The 14,750-nt window shown below is 40.4% G+C and overlaps 4 protein-coding genes across 8 annotated transcripts; 2 read left to right on the top strand and 2 right to left on the bottom strand.

Annotated features, from left to right (window-relative positions):
* Positions 1-92: 92 nt before the first annotated feature.
* On the bottom strand, positions 93-5,676 carry LOC124193305 (TGF-beta receptor type-1-like). Of its 4 annotated transcripts, XM_046587062.1 has the most exons (10): positions 4,997-5,511; positions 4,806-4,926; positions 3,353-3,507; positions 3,097-3,144; positions 2,129-2,326; positions 1,909-2,057; positions 1,686-1,836; positions 1,445-1,612; positions 1,202-1,374; positions 93-1,121 (listed from the first exon to the last, which is right to left on the bottom strand). In XM_046587062.1, the coding sequence occupies exons 1-10, from the start codon at positions 5,058-5,060 to the stop codon at positions 756-758; spliced, it is 1,593 nt and encodes a 530-aa protein (XP_046443018.1). In that variant the 5' UTR covers positions 5,061-5,511; the 3' UTR covers positions 93-755. The 4 variants fall into 4 exon arrangements, with proteins under 4 accessions (XP_046443018.1, XP_046443021.1, XP_046443020.1 ...); XM_046587065.1 differs by lacking the exon at positions 3,097-3,144 and having other exon boundaries at positions 4,997-5,676; XM_046587064.1 differs by lacking the exons at positions 3,097-3,144; positions 3,353-3,507 and adding an exon at positions 4,271-4,428 and having other exon boundaries at positions 4,997-5,505.
* An 859-nt stretch (positions 5,677-6,535) lies between these two features.
* On the top strand, positions 6,536-8,551 carry LOC124193573 (trypsin-1-like). The gene is made up of 8 exons (XM_046587467.1): positions 6,536-6,636; positions 6,719-6,820; positions 6,925-7,168; positions 7,298-7,445; positions 7,503-7,628; positions 7,721-7,874; positions 7,965-8,084; positions 8,297-8,551. The coding sequence occupies exons 2-8, from the start codon at positions 6,772-6,774 to the stop codon at positions 8,449-8,451; spliced, it is 996 nt and encodes a 331-aa protein (XP_046443423.1). The 5' UTR covers positions 6,536-6,636; positions 6,719-6,771; the 3' UTR covers positions 8,452-8,551.
* LOC124193572 (cysteine--tRNA ligase, cytoplasmic-like) lies at positions 7,558-14,044 on the bottom strand. 2 transcript variants are annotated; one of them, XR_006874312.1, is made up of 9 exons: positions 13,920-14,044; positions 12,867-13,099; positions 11,509-11,597; positions 10,948-11,431; positions 10,649-10,876; positions 10,388-10,578; positions 9,360-10,322; positions 8,567-9,248; positions 7,558-8,510 (listed from the first exon to the last, which is right to left on the bottom strand). XR_006874312.1 is itself a non-coding variant. In XM_046587466.1 (8 exons), the coding sequence occupies exons 2-7, from the start codon at positions 13,033-13,035 to the stop codon at positions 9,408-9,410; spliced, it is 2,076 nt and encodes a 691-aa protein (XP_046443422.1). In that variant the 5' UTR covers positions 13,036-13,099; positions 13,920-14,044; the 3' UTR covers positions 8,495-9,248; positions 9,360-9,407. The 2 variants fall into 2 exon arrangements, 1 of the variants encoding a protein (XP_046443422.1); XM_046587466.1 differs by having other exon boundaries at positions 8,495-9,248.
* LOC124193574 lies at positions 11,602-12,604 on the top strand. Its single transcript, XM_046587468.1, has 2 exons — positions 11,602-12,336; positions 12,406-12,604. Exons 1-2 carry the CDS (start codon positions 12,025-12,027, stop codon positions 12,475-12,477), a joined length of 384 nt encoding a protein of 127 aa, XP_046443424.1. The 5' UTR covers positions 11,602-12,024; the 3' UTR covers positions 12,478-12,604.
* Positions 14,045-14,750: the final 706 nt, after the last annotated feature.

Raw genomic sequence — 14,750 nt, 5'->3', positions numbered from 1 at the left:
AAGAAATTCAATCGTTTGTCGTATCAAGTATCGTCGGATTAAAAATAAAAAAAACAAGATTAAGAAAAAAAGAAAATTATTGGAAAAGAAAAGAATTTTTGACTCTGTATATGTGTCATCAATAACTGTTTCATGTTGAAAAAACCGAAAAACAAAATTAGGAGCTGGAGGACATTAAAAAAAAGAACATAAATGATGAATATATCTATATATACTCTTCTGAAACGAAATTTGGATTGGATGAAATTGAAAGCAATTAAACAAAATTCCAACACGCGATAATTGTTTCGGAATCGTACCGATGAGTGAGTTTGGGTATCATATAAATGTGTGTCTCGGTCACATAGAGATAATAGGGCAGGGGGTAGGAGAAGGAAGAAAAAAAAAATTTAAAGACTGAATAATAATAATAATAATTAATGAATTGATTTTTTAAAACAGAATTACTACAGCTAGTAATCAGGAGACAGATCATCATCACCATCCACACAATCAACAATCAAAGAGAGAAAAACAAAAAAAGTGGGTTGATGGCAGGGGTTACGAGACACTCTCATGCACTCCCAACGCATTCACATTTTTCAACACACACACGTACACACACTTAAATTGTTTTGAAACAAAGCGAGACGTACTAAATGTATATAAGTAGCTGACAAACGTATTTGAACTGTTCATTTATCTGTTTTTAATTTTTTCTGACATAAGGTCAACGGGAAGGAGAAGGGGGAGGGGGGGCAGTGTTGTTATTTTTATTAATTCTTGACATCTTCCGGGGCATCCAAATTGGCCAGCGTCTTTTTGATGCGGAGAGCTGTTAGACGGGCAGCTGCGTTGGCGTACCAGCACTCCTTCATTAGCTGCGACATGGCCCGAAGGGTTTCGTACGATTGCCACCGGTTGGGGATCGACGGCCTCTGGCGGTCGACGCAGACGACCTTGCGCATTTCTTCGATGGACGGGTCAGAGGGGACGACGTCGTAGAACGGCAACTGGTACTCGTCGATGATGCCGCCCATGTTGCAGCGACGGGCAATCTCCCAAAAGACGAGACCCAGAGCGTAGACATCGGCACGTTTGAACGAGTCAAAGTGGTTGGCGTTGATTGTTTCTTCGAGAACCTGGAAAAGCGCAAAATCAATTTAAAAATTGGCGGCAAATTTAAAAACATAAATTTGGTGAGAACTATAAAAAAACGAACCTCGGGGGCCATGTAACGTTTGGTGCCCACCCTGTGGTTGAGGGCAATGTCGACAGTGTCGACGGTGGCATCGTAGCGGACGGCCAGACCCAAATCGCCAATGGCGCAGGTGCGATTGGCCTTGACCAAAACGTTTTTGGATTTGAGATCGCGATGAGCGATGGCCGGTTTACCTATACACGATCAAACAAGACCGATCAAATCAACGATCTATCCATCGATCCTAACAAATAAAATTCAGACCTTGAGTGCCCAGAATTTCCATGTGAAGGTGAGAGAGTCCAGTGGCGATGGAAAGGGCCATCCTCACCATCGTCGTGCTGTCCACCGTCGTCCGGTTGAGGAAATCAAAGAGCGATCCGTTTTCGTGGTAGTCGGTGACGAGCCACAATTGAGTCCAAGTTCCGTTATCTGGCCATTTAAAAAAAAAAAAATGTTAATTTAATTCATTTCATTGGTAGTTTTAAATAGAATTATTATATACCTTTGTTATCGGCGGCAATGAAACCAAGAATGTTATCGTGCCGGAGCATGACCGTTTGGTAGATTTCAGCTTCGCGGAACCAAGAGCGCTCCTCCCTGGACGAGAAAATCTTGACGGCCACATTCTCACCGCGCCACCTTCCACGCCACACCTAATTGCGTCATCAATAATAATAATAATTGATTGTATTCCCACCGGAACAATAATTTTGGTTTGAAAATACCTCTCCGAATCTGCCTTTGCCGATTATGTCCATCAGTTGAATTTGACGGGCAATACTGCGCTGGACGAGCAAAGGTAAGCCGGAACCCGAGCCGCTGGTTGTCATGTCAATTATGTCTCTGAGGCAGGCGGCTCCTACGCCGTTGTGTCCTGAGAAACAAAAGATATTATGCTGCTGTTGCCATCGCGACGGACAAAGGCCCAGCCAACTCGAATCCAACCTAAAATGGGTATGTCGGCCGAATCCATATTATGCTCCATGTCGACCATGCGGCGGTTGATCATCCGCCGTCGCCGCTGATGCCTCACGCTGAACAGGATCATGACGAATAAGATGCCGACGGCGATGGGAATGCCAATGAGCAGCGCCAGCTCCCACTTGCCAAAGCCGAACCAAGTCAAATCGACGGCCTCCGGATCTGTTTCAAAAGGTAAAGACGAACAAACCAAATCAAATTAAAAAAAAAAAAATGAATTACAACCGAAAATCGACCGGAATGAGATCGAAATTTCGAAAAATAATAAAATTAAAAGAGAGAGAATTGTTAAGAGCAGGGGGAGAGACTGGGGTAATTATATGTAGGATAAGACTTTTTTGGTTGGAAAAGAGCGGAGGAAAAGACCTGCGACGGAGAGCAAAGTGTGATTGGTTAAGTGTTGCTGGGCATTCCGGCAGTAATCCCCGCGGCAACATGCCACAACGAATGGATTGCCGTCTTCGTCAATGTACTTGATCACCTCATCTCCGTCGTCGCTACCGACGCCACACCAGACGCTGGAGTCGACCGAGTTCAGACAGCTGGGCCGCCAATTGTGGGAACAGGTAAATGAGGAGTAGAACGGTAGGTGGTGGTGGGGTTGGTGGATTGGTCAGAGAGAGAACAAAAGTAGAAAGAAAGGCGGAAGAAATGTAAAGAAAAACAAGCAAATAAACATAATACGTGCGGTTAATTCTTTTTTTGGTTAGCTTTAAATAAAAAACAAAATAAAACTAAAGTTATAAAAATGAGCAGGCTTGTTAACATGTTAATGAAAACAAAAAAATTATAATGTTAGAATTAGTCGAGGAATGTTGATTAGAAGAATAAGTATACTGATATAAATGACTCATACTTCACCTTCACCTTTTTTCCACAATTATAAATACACAACCAAATGAGAGATCAAAACAAAAAGCCGGAATACTAACCAATATTACTCAATCCCAACGAAGATTTGACAATCCTGAGATAAGGCACTAATAACCCAAAAGACACAAACATACAAAACAACAATAAACCAACGGCCGAAACAATAGAAACCCAATCAAAAAAAGCCATGAAAAGAGAGAAGCCATTTTTTTTGTTTTGTTTGGTAACTTGTCTGAAATCAAATTCCTCTAAAGTAAGAAGGGGGCAGAGAGCTACGAAGAGGCAATTTCCATCCGATTTCGGTTTCGTTATTACCTGTGGTGTTGCGGACGTGCAGGATGGGTTTCAAATCGCGGTTGCACAAGTCGTAGTCCTTGCAGCATCCGACGACAAATGTGTCGTTGAGAGGGCGGGCGTAGTGACACATGATGGGGTTCTCGGGAGGATACAGCAGCACTCGGTCCAAGCATCTATTTTATATCAATAGCCAATGCGCCAATTTGCCCCCAAAGTAAACACAACGAATCACAAAATGGTGGGTGAGAAATTGAGAAAAACAAAAATAAACATCAGCGGAATCCCGGCCGATTTCGGACGTACACACTTAGAATCCCCCGACACGTAAACACATGGGATAAAAACACGACAAGTCTTAAACCAGTCGATTTTTTTTTAAAGAAAAAAAAAATCCAATGTTGCTATATAAATTGTGTTTGTGACTGTATCGCCGATTTGAAAATACCAACATTGAAGATAGAAAATAAAATCAAATGGTACAGTTTGACTTGTCGGGCCCAAACGTCCGATTTAGCTGAACCAACACGCCGACCATCAAATCGTGATGAGTCCCGTATAAAGAAAGCAGCACAGCACACACACATGCTCACCATCTATTATTACCTGTCTTTTCTTTTCAACTATTCTAAAATTTAAAAAAACAATTGAATTAAATTGTGTGCCAAGCAGAGAGTTAGGTTTTTGTGGAACCTGTTCGCTATTTGTTTTTTAAAAAGATTATATACTCATCCTACATCATCATCAAATTACTAGAATCGTTCAGGGGGGCGTGATTGTTTCGCAAACCTCGTGCAATTTTTGGCAAGCACAAGCCACGTCTGGTGGGGGGGAAAGAAGAAGAAGGTTGGAGACGGGACTAAAGTTAGCAAAATGTCGGGGAGAGTTTTTGGTTTTTGGTTCCTTTTTTTTCATCTTCTGGAGACGGAGAATACTCACCTAAATGGGAGGCCAGAGTGGGCACGTTTTCTACGTTGCAAAAGTCACGGTGTTGGCAGCATTGGACGACCATTTGAAATCGGTCGGGAGGGCTGGAACCGGATGGCTGGCATAAAATGGGGTTCTCCGGGGGCAACGATTGCCATTGAGAAAGGCAACTTCTCATCAAAGGTGTTTTCAAAGACAAAGAAGTGGATAAAAAACCCAAAAAGACAATGAAGGACTAGAAAATGAGAGGGAAGAGGAACAGCGGCTATGATGGCAAATGGAAGAACAGCGACTAACAGTAAATGAAAGCAGTTGAATGAAATGGTTTCGTTTTCCTCAAGGGATAATAATAATAATACTGAGCGAGAGTGACAGCCATCTATGTTGATGGTGTGCTGTGCTGCAGTCTAGTGGACAACATAGAGGATCCCAACAAGTCAAACAAGCGAATGATGATGACTTACCAAAGTAATGATTTTAACCCAACTGACAACATGGTAATTAAACTTTCACGCCTTTAGACTAAGGTGAGAATGAAGATGTGTACCTGTAGGCATGAATCAGGGCTCCAGTCTTTCTATTTAGAGACGTTGAAGTAAAGCAAAAACCATCTGTTTCACATGTGTGATTTGTCTCTGCGGTGCATATATCACAATGGCATTTGAGGGCTGTACATTCAAAGGATAGAAATAGTTTAGACGCAAGCCACAAGACACTTATCTTTAATGAATTAATTACCTAAAGCAAGGTCCCAGCAGCCCAGAGCAACAATCAATACAAAATAAAGTTTTCCACCCATCATTTTCGATTCGGCAAAGGTTGTTGTACGGTGGATATTATAAAAGACCCCCGGTGAAGAAAGAAGATGAAAATTTCAATTCGGGATGCGTAGAGAGAGAGAAAAAAAACGGTTACGCTCCGCCCAGTCTAGCCATTCCAGACATGGCTGTCTGGAATGAAACCATCGAATATATGTACAATGTACAACACCAAAGAGGAAAGAAATAACGTAAATCCGCACTGGGAAGAAATTGCAATTTCAAGTGACCAAATTTTGCTCCCGTTTCGGCGTAGCAACAATGTCCACCAGCAAACAATACGTAATGTGAGAAGTTAAAAGTTAAAAAAGCAGTCGATAACAAACAACGCAGAACGCACACTGAATCTAGTATTTGGCTGACAATTCTTTTTTTGTTTGCGCTTAACCATGGGCACTAAATCGGTCAACGTTGGGCTCTGGCTTTGGCTTCTCTTCTTCTTTTTTTCCTTTTTTCCACGGGCATTTACTTGGGCGGCTCCCTCTGCTACCATCTACCGTTCAATTGAACAATTTTTCATGTCGAAAAAATGGTTACTGTTTCTTTTCTTATTTTAACGAGCGCTTTGTACGATTGTGACTGTATCCAACCACGACAGTTGGAATAATGATGGTCGAGTTCTCGCTGGAGGCTCGTCGAAATTTGTTCAACAATTCGATATGATTTGGGCTTACACTTTTAGAGTGGAGTTTAGCCCTCCGCTTCGTCACCACGTTATTAGGGTGAGAGTCCACAATCCACACACTTCCGTTGGAGTCGAGTAAATTTCCAGATGATGGAGACCCAGATTTCCTTCGAACCATCTATAGTGGACAATTTCGTCGGCATAGCAACTGACAAATAATAAATCAAGAAGAAGCAATCATTACGAATGTGTTCTTTTAAATGTAAAGTGCTTCAGCCCTTTTTATTTATTACTCAAACTTGAAGTAAAATAATATGAGTCATAATCGATAATCAACAGTCAACATCAGTCAAATTTAGATGAGATAATTTTCTTCGGTTACAAAAAAAAAGGTTATTTTGACCAAAATGTATTTATAATTTTAACGAATGGCAGTTGGACCAGTTAAAAACATAACAAATAAACTCAAAGCTGTTGTTTTTATTTTATAACAACGGCAGAGATATCGGTTGAACTTTGAAATAGTACCAATACAAGGAGATAAGCTTTCGTTTCTGGTCTCGTTTATGGTGTGACAAATGTAACTGGTAACTACACGGATTCATGCGACACATTATAATCTGATTAAAGATTATGTGTGAAACCTTGTTTGCTGCTCTCCTATTTGTATAGATATAATATTCGACTTCAGTAATTCTGATCTAATTAAATTTTTTTAAATAAATTTTTTATAATTCCATTGACCTGTGGTAAACTTTGACCTCTTCACCCCCATCCGCCAGAGCAGCGGATTCTCGGAAAAACCAAAAATGATAATGACCTTTTCTGCGAAATAAAACTCAAAAGAACTCCACTTTGCTTGCGGCAAATTCATCAGTCTAAGTTGAACTATTGGCCTCTACGTTCTTCCTGTATTTGCACGGCAAACTAAAAAAGTGAAAATTTAGTTTTGATTTCAATTTCTACGCAAATTTCTTAAAATTAGTTTAACCTTCCTTTCCGAACCATTTCATTAAGGGCTTTCTTCGGTTGACTCTTCTCGTTAGTAAAAGTTAACGATTCCGGCCGAAATGAAGTTCGTTGTGCTGCTTGCTACCTTCGTTGTCTGCTGTTCTACCGGTAAAACTTTAAAACAAATAAATTTTTACTTTTTTTTTTGTAAATATTGATTGGCTTCTCGATAACATATTCTTGGATTGCTTTTCTCATTCATTATTGCCAAGTGATTTCCGAATCCGTGACGTCATCACCTCACAGGAGCGCCTCGCTCATTATGAATAATAGAGGAAGCTATCAAAGGATTCCACAGGAGAAAATCGTAGGAGGGACAATAGTCGTGCCCAATTCGCTTCCATTCCAGGTTTCTATACAGCGCCGGAGTGACGCCGGATCTCGCTGGGCTCATTACTGCGGAGGAGTTATTCTTGATGCTAACGTCGTCATCACTGCCGCCCATTGCGTCTCCGGGTATATAGGCTGGAAAATTATCTTTTTTTTCTCCTTTTTAAGTGCTTTGGAATTGATAAAAATGATCGAGATTTTTTGATGCATTAATTATCATTAATTATGTATGATGTTATTATTATAATTTATTAGGATTGATGACACCTCTTTGCGCGTAGTCGCCGGAGAGCACAGTCTCTCCATCAACAGCGGACATGAACAGGATGCATTTCCCGTTTCATTTATCGTGCACGAAGAATACGATACCGATCATTTCAAAAACGACATCGCCCTTATTTTCGTATGTAAATTCATTATCATTTTTTTTTCTGTATAAATTTGATTTCATTATATTCAGATGAACCAAGCTCCTTTGGATCTCAGTGTGCCTTCTGCCAAACCAATTAACTTACCGGAGCCTACCTCTCAGTACGATCCGCCGGCTGGAACTCACGTCAACGTATCCGGATGGGGATTCACGAATGTAATATAAACTTTGATCTCTATCTTGGAATTGCAAATCACTGATAACATTGAAATATTTTTATTTCATTTTTTTTTTAAAATCGGATATAGTCTGCATCCTGGTCAAATGACAGGCTCTCTGACCTTCTCCGAAGTGTCAACATCACGGTGGTTTCCGACCAAGTTTGCGACAAGGCTTACGGTGGTGATTCCGAAAATCGAATCGTTCTTCCGTCGATGATGTGTGCTGGTGACATGAAAAAGGGTAATTCACAAAATAGAATTTGGTGGGATGCGCTGTTGAGTGAAAAAATAAAAATAAAATGAAATTGTTTCTATTTTTGTATACCCACAGGCGGCCTTGATTCTTGTCAGGGAGACTCTGGCGGCCCGCTGTTCACAGGCAGTGGTGAGACGGCCGTCCTTTACGGAATTGTCTCCTGGGGCGAAGGATGCGCTTTAGCTTCTTATCCTGGTACGTACGATACAATGCGGAATGGCATAATGCCCTTCGTTGTTATCTCAAATGACAGTCAAGTTAACTGGTTACATGCGGATGCAGGAATCTTGATCGCCACATTAGCCACATCATTCCATTCCGACATTTTTTTTAAATGAATTATTTTTAAACAACCGTGAATTTTTGTGGGATAAAAATGTACTAAATCGCTAGTATTGTTCTTTCAGGTATCTACACTCAGGTGTCTTACTTCTTAGACTGGATTGCAGCCAACCAAAGGGTTTATTCCAACTACTTTAATTGGCCACATCTCCGCCATCTCTCAACTCGATCAATGCCAACACCCGATTTCAAACAAGTTCGAACTGTGTCGACATTTTAAAAATTAATGTCGTTCAAAGAATAACAGCGTTAAACACAGTCGAGAAATTGCTCCGCGTTCTATTGTAATACAAATATTTAAATACATTTCTAACAACCTATATTTGATTCGGTACATTGCTGGTTGTTATTACACCAAAAGTATTAAGATCCTAAACTTGCCAACATCCTTGAAAGTTTTCAAAAGTTTTTTTCGGCAAACCAACAAGTCGGAAAGTAAAATTGACATAGAGCGATAAGCAGCAACGTTTAGGAAGGAGGAATCGCTACCGGCTCGTTAGACTTTGATACTTCGATAAAAAAAAAAAAATCTTATTCACACATATCTATTAATGTCATCATCCTCGAAGCCACCTAGCGTTCAAGAATGAAATCTTTTGAATTTTTTTCCTTTCTTTTTTTTAAACAAATGCGCGGTCTTTTTTAAAAAATGTATTTCTTTTCCGAATTTGATATTCTTGCACAGCACAGACTTGCGCAAGAGTCGACAAGGATAGCGATGAATTGAATTAGAAACGGAAAAAGGTTGGTCTGATTGGCAGCACGTTTGCTTCGCGCTACTTTGAAGTCAGAGTGAAATCGTGGATCGATTGAAAATAACGATAACCTGTCGAATCAAACCGCACTTACATACTCTGATGGTTGCCATATGAATGATTGTATTTGTAATTGGTTGAATCGAATACATCTAAAATCTTACTCGTGTACTAGAAATTAACTCATTAATTCTTTCTCCAACTTGTTAAGCTCCAGAATTGGCATCTCTTTCGTTGAAAGCAGACTACTTATCCGTTTGACCTGTAGATCAAAGAAGAATGGACGTTAACGATACTCCCGTAATAACAATTGGGTGGCAAAATGAATTGTTATACAATTAATTACTATCTTTATTTCTTGGGATGTGCGTACCGATTTCATTTCGTCTTTCTTTTCGCAATTCTTCTAATAAAATAAAGTCTATTGATGATTTAACGCAGCTCGTCTGGCATCCCTTGCTTCTCGCAATTCTTCTAACTGTATCTTTTTACGATTTAGCTCAGCTTGTCTGGCATCCTTTCTCTCTTCTTTCTCCGTAAGGAGTTTCTCCTTGAGAAGTTTCATCTCCTTGAGGAGTTCATCACGCGGGACGAGCTTCAAAGCAGGTGGTTGACCCTCACGATCTTCCAGTCGTACGCCCAAGCTGGGCAAGACATCATCTCGAAATCGATCGCAAAGTTCCAGAACTGGCTTCGCCCCTAACTGTCGAGCTTCTTTCCTCACTTCTTCCCGGAATTCCGCCAGCGCTTCCAGGACGGGCATGACGATTTCTTCGGCGCTAATGTCATTATTACCTGGTCCGCCAGCAGACGATTCAGTGCTGGGAAATCCGAGGGTTTGCTTGCCTTCGATCACGCCAAAGATCTGGAACAATCGTGTGACGTATTCGGCGACGGACTTGATCAGCACCCGGTTGGCCGATCGTTTCATCCGCGCCAGATATTTGTTGCAGTCTGAAATCAGGCTCTTGATGGCCTCCAAGGAAGTTTTAGTGTCGATATTATCGCAGAGAGCTTGGCGCACTCGATTTTTGGCTTGGACGAACCGCTGGTTGAGTTCCCGCTCGGCGTCGCTCCATTTTTGGAAATGTTGCTGCTGATGGGCGGTGATGGCGGCAGCAGTCGGGCCGCTCCTCAAGAGATCCTTGGCGTTGAGGAAGAATTCCCTGAGCATTTTCTCGTAGCTCGAGGCTTCTTCCATGGCGCTGTCGCTGTAGTCGAGCGTTTCCTTCCACTGGTGCAGCAGGAAGAAGATACGCAATTCGCGGCTGCTGTTGCGACTCAGCGCATCTTGGATCGTGATGAAGTTCTTGAGCGATTTGGACATTTTGCAACCCTGCCCAATTCATTAGAGTTGGGAGGAGTGACTTGTTAAGTTTGCATTTAGTATTTAGTATTTACCTGGATGGTCAGATGACCGGTGTGAAGGAAATAGCGAACCCATTCGTCGTTATCGTAATAGGCTTCAGACTGGGCAAGTTCGTTGTCGTGATGGGGGAACTTGAGGTCGACGCCGCCCGTGTGAAAATCCATTGACGACCCCAAAATTGCACTGGCCATCACGCTGCATTCAATATGCCAACCAGGACGTCCTGAATGAAAAACCAAATATTACATAACTCATAACGCAATCCATTCAAAAGTTCATGAATTTGTGATTACCTTTTCCCCATGGAGAATCCCACGAAGGCTCGCCGCTCTTGGAATTTTTCCACAGGGCGAAATCGTTGGGCGATTTCTTCTCGCTCAGACGATCTTCGGAGACGCTCAGATCGCCTTCGCCTTCCTGCAGGGCTTTGGAGTCGCCGTAAGCCTCCGGCACCAATTTGGCGTACTTGTGATTCTTTTGCGAATCGAATTTGGAGACATCAAAGTACACAGAGCCATTGGCTTCAAAATAATAAAACCAAAGAAATTATTTCACAAGACGTAATAGAAGAAAAAGTAAGAAAATCTCTCACCCGAATATGCAAATCCACGTTCCATAATTTTGGCGATGTAATCGACAATCTCCGGGACGTATTCGCTGACGCGAGTAATCACGTCGGCGGGTAGGACGTTGAGAGCGGCCATGTCTTTGTAGAATTCCTCCTCCCAGTATCGCGGGAGTGAAGCGAAAATGGCGTTGTCCGAAACGTCCATGCCGTGCTTGGAGTCGAGCCAGTCGCTCAAAACGTCTTTGGCTTCCGCCAACAAAAAGCTCTTGGCATCGTGGCATAGACCATCCGCAGCTTTGATGGTTATTTCGGCCGATTTGTTAATGGCGGCGGTGACTTTGGCCAGCATCGTCTCCTGCATGACTTTCTTATCGGGATCGGTGGTCACCGCCATTTGTTTGGCTAGACGGCCGACAGATTCCTCGACATCTTTTCGGAGAGTTTCCAGCTCACTCGACTCGGCTGCGTACTTTTCGTACAAATAATTCTGCCTGGCTCTTTTGATGATCTTAGTTAAATCAATTACATCAATTAAATTATAGTTTTTCAAATGTTTGGTTGTTGTAATTGTAATTGATGCCTTACCTTGTCGTCGATGTCGGTGATGTTCATGACGTAAGTAATGTCGTAGCCAAAGTAGTCTCTCAGGACCCTCCGCAGGATGTCGAAGGACACACAGCAGCGGTAACATACTTAATTTCCAGTATGTTAGTAGGTTAAAAGTACTGAATTTGTCAAGTAGGGCTTTTTTCATACTTAATTTGGAAAATTTCCTACTTGAAATATTTTTTAACGTACTTACAACTCATTTTCATACTTGCAAGCACTATCTTTTTTAAATATCAAGTAGTTTAGGGAGTTGTAAGTATGTTCAACTATTTGTAAGTATTGTAAATTTGTAAGTATATTGGACGAACATACTTATACCTATTTTTCATACTTATTTTCGTCGTATACATACTTAAACAGCTAATAACATACTTGTACTTTGTACTTGTACTTTTGCTCACTTTTGAAATTTGATTGAGCTTAGCCTATATATATCGACTACTGGATTCAACTTGTTAGTCGACGAGGCTAGTGATCCCACGTCCATTGAAGATGTTGTTATTGCTAGTAGTAACACAACTGATGGCGTCAGGGCTGGTCTTGAACAATCATCAGCTGAAGATAGGCATGATTTTGATCACGAACAACAACCCCAAACATTTTGGCCAGCAAAATTTGGTTCCTGCTGCTCATCGTGACATTGAATCCCTCCTTTTCACTCATGGTGCTGCGTTTAGTGAATTTGAATGGGAGGCTGGCTTGCTACTTATGTTGCGACAAAGATATTTCCTGACCTACGAGGCCCTGCTCTTTGTTTCTCAGTCCATCCATGAGCATTATTCAAGAAATATGGCCATCGTTCAGGTAGAACTCTAGAATACATGTAAACTACTTGTTTAAGGAATATAACTCCTTTTTTTTCATTAATTGTAGGAAAAACTTGCTGCCCTATTTATATCTACTGAAGGAACTGGTAGTACCGAGTTTAAAGCAGCTTTCCTGTAAATCATTTTTGTGAAAAAAATGAATAAGGGCACATGCTCGCCGCTTTAGGAGAGAAAATTGAATATGATGTTTGGACATAAAAATCTCTAAGTCCTAAACCCCCCCGTTGATTAGTAACGGTTATTTAATTGGTAAAATCAAATCTAGAATGGCACAGCGGAAAAGCATCTGACTGTGATGCGTGAGACCCGTGTTCGATTCCTACGGAAATCTTTTCTTTTATTCAAGTAAGTATGTTGGAGGCACATACTTACATGCTTACTCGTTACTTACAAAATCTAAGTATGAAAAAACTATTTAAGTATGTTAAGCTCGTAAGTAGTTTCGTCTTGTAAGTAATCCTGGCCCACTAAAGTATGTTAAGGTAAGTATTCTACCGCTGCTGTGCATGTAGGAGCGGGCGTGGCCCATGTGGGAGGCATCGTAGACTGTGGGTCCGCAAGAGTACCAGGTGATGTTGTTGCCATTCTGCGGAGTGAACACCTCCTTCTTGCGAGTCAGACTGTTGTAAATCATCAGCTTCGTGCCGCTGTTGTTTAACGAGGTGGCTTCTGACATGATTGCAAATTATTTCTCAGCGTCTTCGCTGAATTAAATTATTTCCCCTTTGAAACTTCTCTCCCTGTATAGGATAGGATAGAAATCTACCATTAATCAGTTATTAAGAATTGTCTGATGCAATAATTAAAACGTATTACTTTCTGCTACTATACTGACTACCAACACTCAAAACTATAACTTATGATACATTTAAATATTTTAGCAATTGGCACGGAAACAGAGTATAGTAAAACATTTTATTTTATAATTGGAAGTAACTTAATGAAAATTAACAAAAATTGGTCAACGAGAGAGCAATCAATTGTAAAGTTCGGCTTGTTTTTCCAAGAATGCAATACGCAAAATGAGATAAGGTTTATCAGACTACGCCGATATCAGTGATAACAAAATGTAGCACACAATTTATTTTTATAGCGGCATTTTCTTTTCAATCAAGGGGGGGGGGGGAGCCGGGGAGAGGGATGTGTGTTATGGGGTAAGAAATTTAAAAAAAATCAACAAAGAAGGTTTCTCAACCTCTATTATAGCACAACCGCAAATCCGAGGCCATTGATTGAGCAACAGTTTACAATAATTGCGTCAGTTTGAAAATAACAGCTAGGTGAACCGAGTTAATAAAGACAAGATACAATCAATTTCTCAGTGTCTCCTAAATCAAATTGTTTTTCGTTTGAAACTTCTCGCCATTTGCCCCATAAATAATCCCCTAATAATAATAAGTATTTTGAAATGACTGATGCACGCAACAGTACAAATGTCTTACTTAAATCTAAATACTCTAAACTAATATATTTTTGCAATTGCCACACAATTTTTTAAAAATTTTATATAGTTGACTTAAGTTTAATTAGTAAAAAAAAAAAAAATTGGAATTGACTTACTGAAAATTTAAAACAATATTTATGTTGGCGGTGATAGTGGTGGATTGAAGGTGACCAATGAATACGAAACCGGTGCTGTGCGTACTTTCAAAGTTGTGTTCGGGTTGTTCTTCCAAAAACGTAAAATTAGATATCATTTATACCCGACGATGTGCGAGCCGATAACAGAGCGATAACGTAATGTGACAATTTTTTTACATCAGCATTTTTTTCGAATTTTCTTACATCTAATAAGAGCCTCCGCCGTTTGATGTGGTGAAAAATTGCGCAAATAAGGTATATCTCAATCTCACCTTTATCATAAGCTGCGTCACCAGGATAGATTATTTTGCGCTTCTAGGAAAAACAAAAACAAACAACGAAACACCATTCATTCAATCAGCAATAATTTTTTTTTAAATCTGAGATAATAATATCTCGGGCTATTATTATTTCTTGAAAATTTTTTATCGAGAAATTAAAAAAGTTTGAATGTTTTATTTTGTTGTATCGTTTTTTGGGTCCCTTCCGCTCAAAGAGTAGGGCCTATATTTAATTTTAATATTCCAGCAATAAAAATGAAAATTATCTTTGCTGGAATGAACTATATATATCCTACACTTAATTTTGAAACGTTTTGAACGTATTACAGTATAAACGCTGGGTAAGCCTGGGTCATGCAAAGCAGCACATCATCTGACATGATAACATCTGCTTTGTTTTTTGTTTGTTTTTTCGTTTGTTTTCCGAACTGGTAACGTATGTCTCATAACAAGTAGACGACCTAAAGAGCAGACCTCCTATTATTAATTCGAACCATGTATAGGTGAATCTGTGTCACGCAAACACAAT

The sequence above is a fragment of the Daphnia pulex genome, chromosome 5 (assembly GCF_021134715.1).
Source record: "Daphnia pulex isolate KAP4 chromosome 5, ASM2113471v1".
Classification (NCBI taxonomy): domain Eukaryota; kingdom Metazoa; phylum Arthropoda; class Branchiopoda; order Diplostraca; family Daphniidae; genus Daphnia; species Daphnia pulex.
Note: the sequence above shows the minus strand (reverse complement) of the source record. Positions and strands in the feature narration are given on the sequence as shown.

What these genes read in the sequence shown, in the direction of transcription:
- LOC124193305 (XM_046587062.1), bottom strand. Translation starts at nt 5,060, where the DNA reads ATGATGGGTGGAAAACTTTATTTTGTATTGATTGTTGCTCTGGGCTGC. An exon ending in GCCCTGATTCATGCCTACAG is followed by an intron (nt 3,508 to 4,805) that starts GTACACATCTTC and finishes GATATAAAATAG; the next exon opens with ATGCTTGGACCGAGTGCTGC. An exon ending in GTTGGGATTGAGTAATATTG is followed by an intron (nt 2,327 to 3,096) that starts GTTAGTATTCCG and finishes CTTTTGAAACAG; the next exon opens with ATCCGGAGGCCGTCGATTTG.
- LOC124193573 (XM_046587467.1), top strand. Translation starts at nt 6,772, where the DNA reads ATGAAGTTCGTTGTGCTGCTTGCTACCTTCGTTGTCTGCTGTTCTACC. An exon ending in CCGGATGGGGATTCACGAAT is followed by an intron (nt 7,629 to 7,720) that starts GTAATATAAACT and finishes AATCGGATATAG; the next exon opens with TCTGCATCCTGGTCAAATGA. An exon ending in TGCTGGTGACATGAAAAAGG is followed by an intron (nt 7,875 to 7,964) that starts GTAATTCACAAA and finishes GTATACCCACAG; the next exon opens with GCGGCCTTGATTCTTGTCAG.
- LOC124193574 (XM_046587468.1), top strand. Translation starts at nt 12,025, where the DNA reads ATGTTGTTATTGCTAGTAGTAACACAACTGATGGCGTCAGGGCTGGTC. An exon ending in GAAATATGGCCATCGTTCAG is followed by an intron (nt 12,337 to 12,405) that starts GTAGAACTCTAG and finishes CATTAATTGTAG; the next exon opens with GAAAAACTTGCTGCCCTATT.
- LOC124193572 (XM_046587466.1), bottom strand. Translation starts at nt 13,035, where the DNA reads ATGTCAGAAGCCACCTCGTTAAACAACAGCGGCACGAAGCTGATGATT. An exon ending in ACGTGGATTTGCATATTCGG is followed by an intron (nt 10,877 to 10,947) that starts GTGAGAGATTTT and finishes ATTATTTTGAAG; the next exon opens with CCAATGGCTCTGTGTACTTT. An exon ending in GGATTCTCCATGGGGAAAAG is followed by an intron (nt 10,579 to 10,648) that starts GTAATCACAAAT and finishes TTTTTCATTCAG; the next exon opens with GACGTCCTGGTTGGCATATT.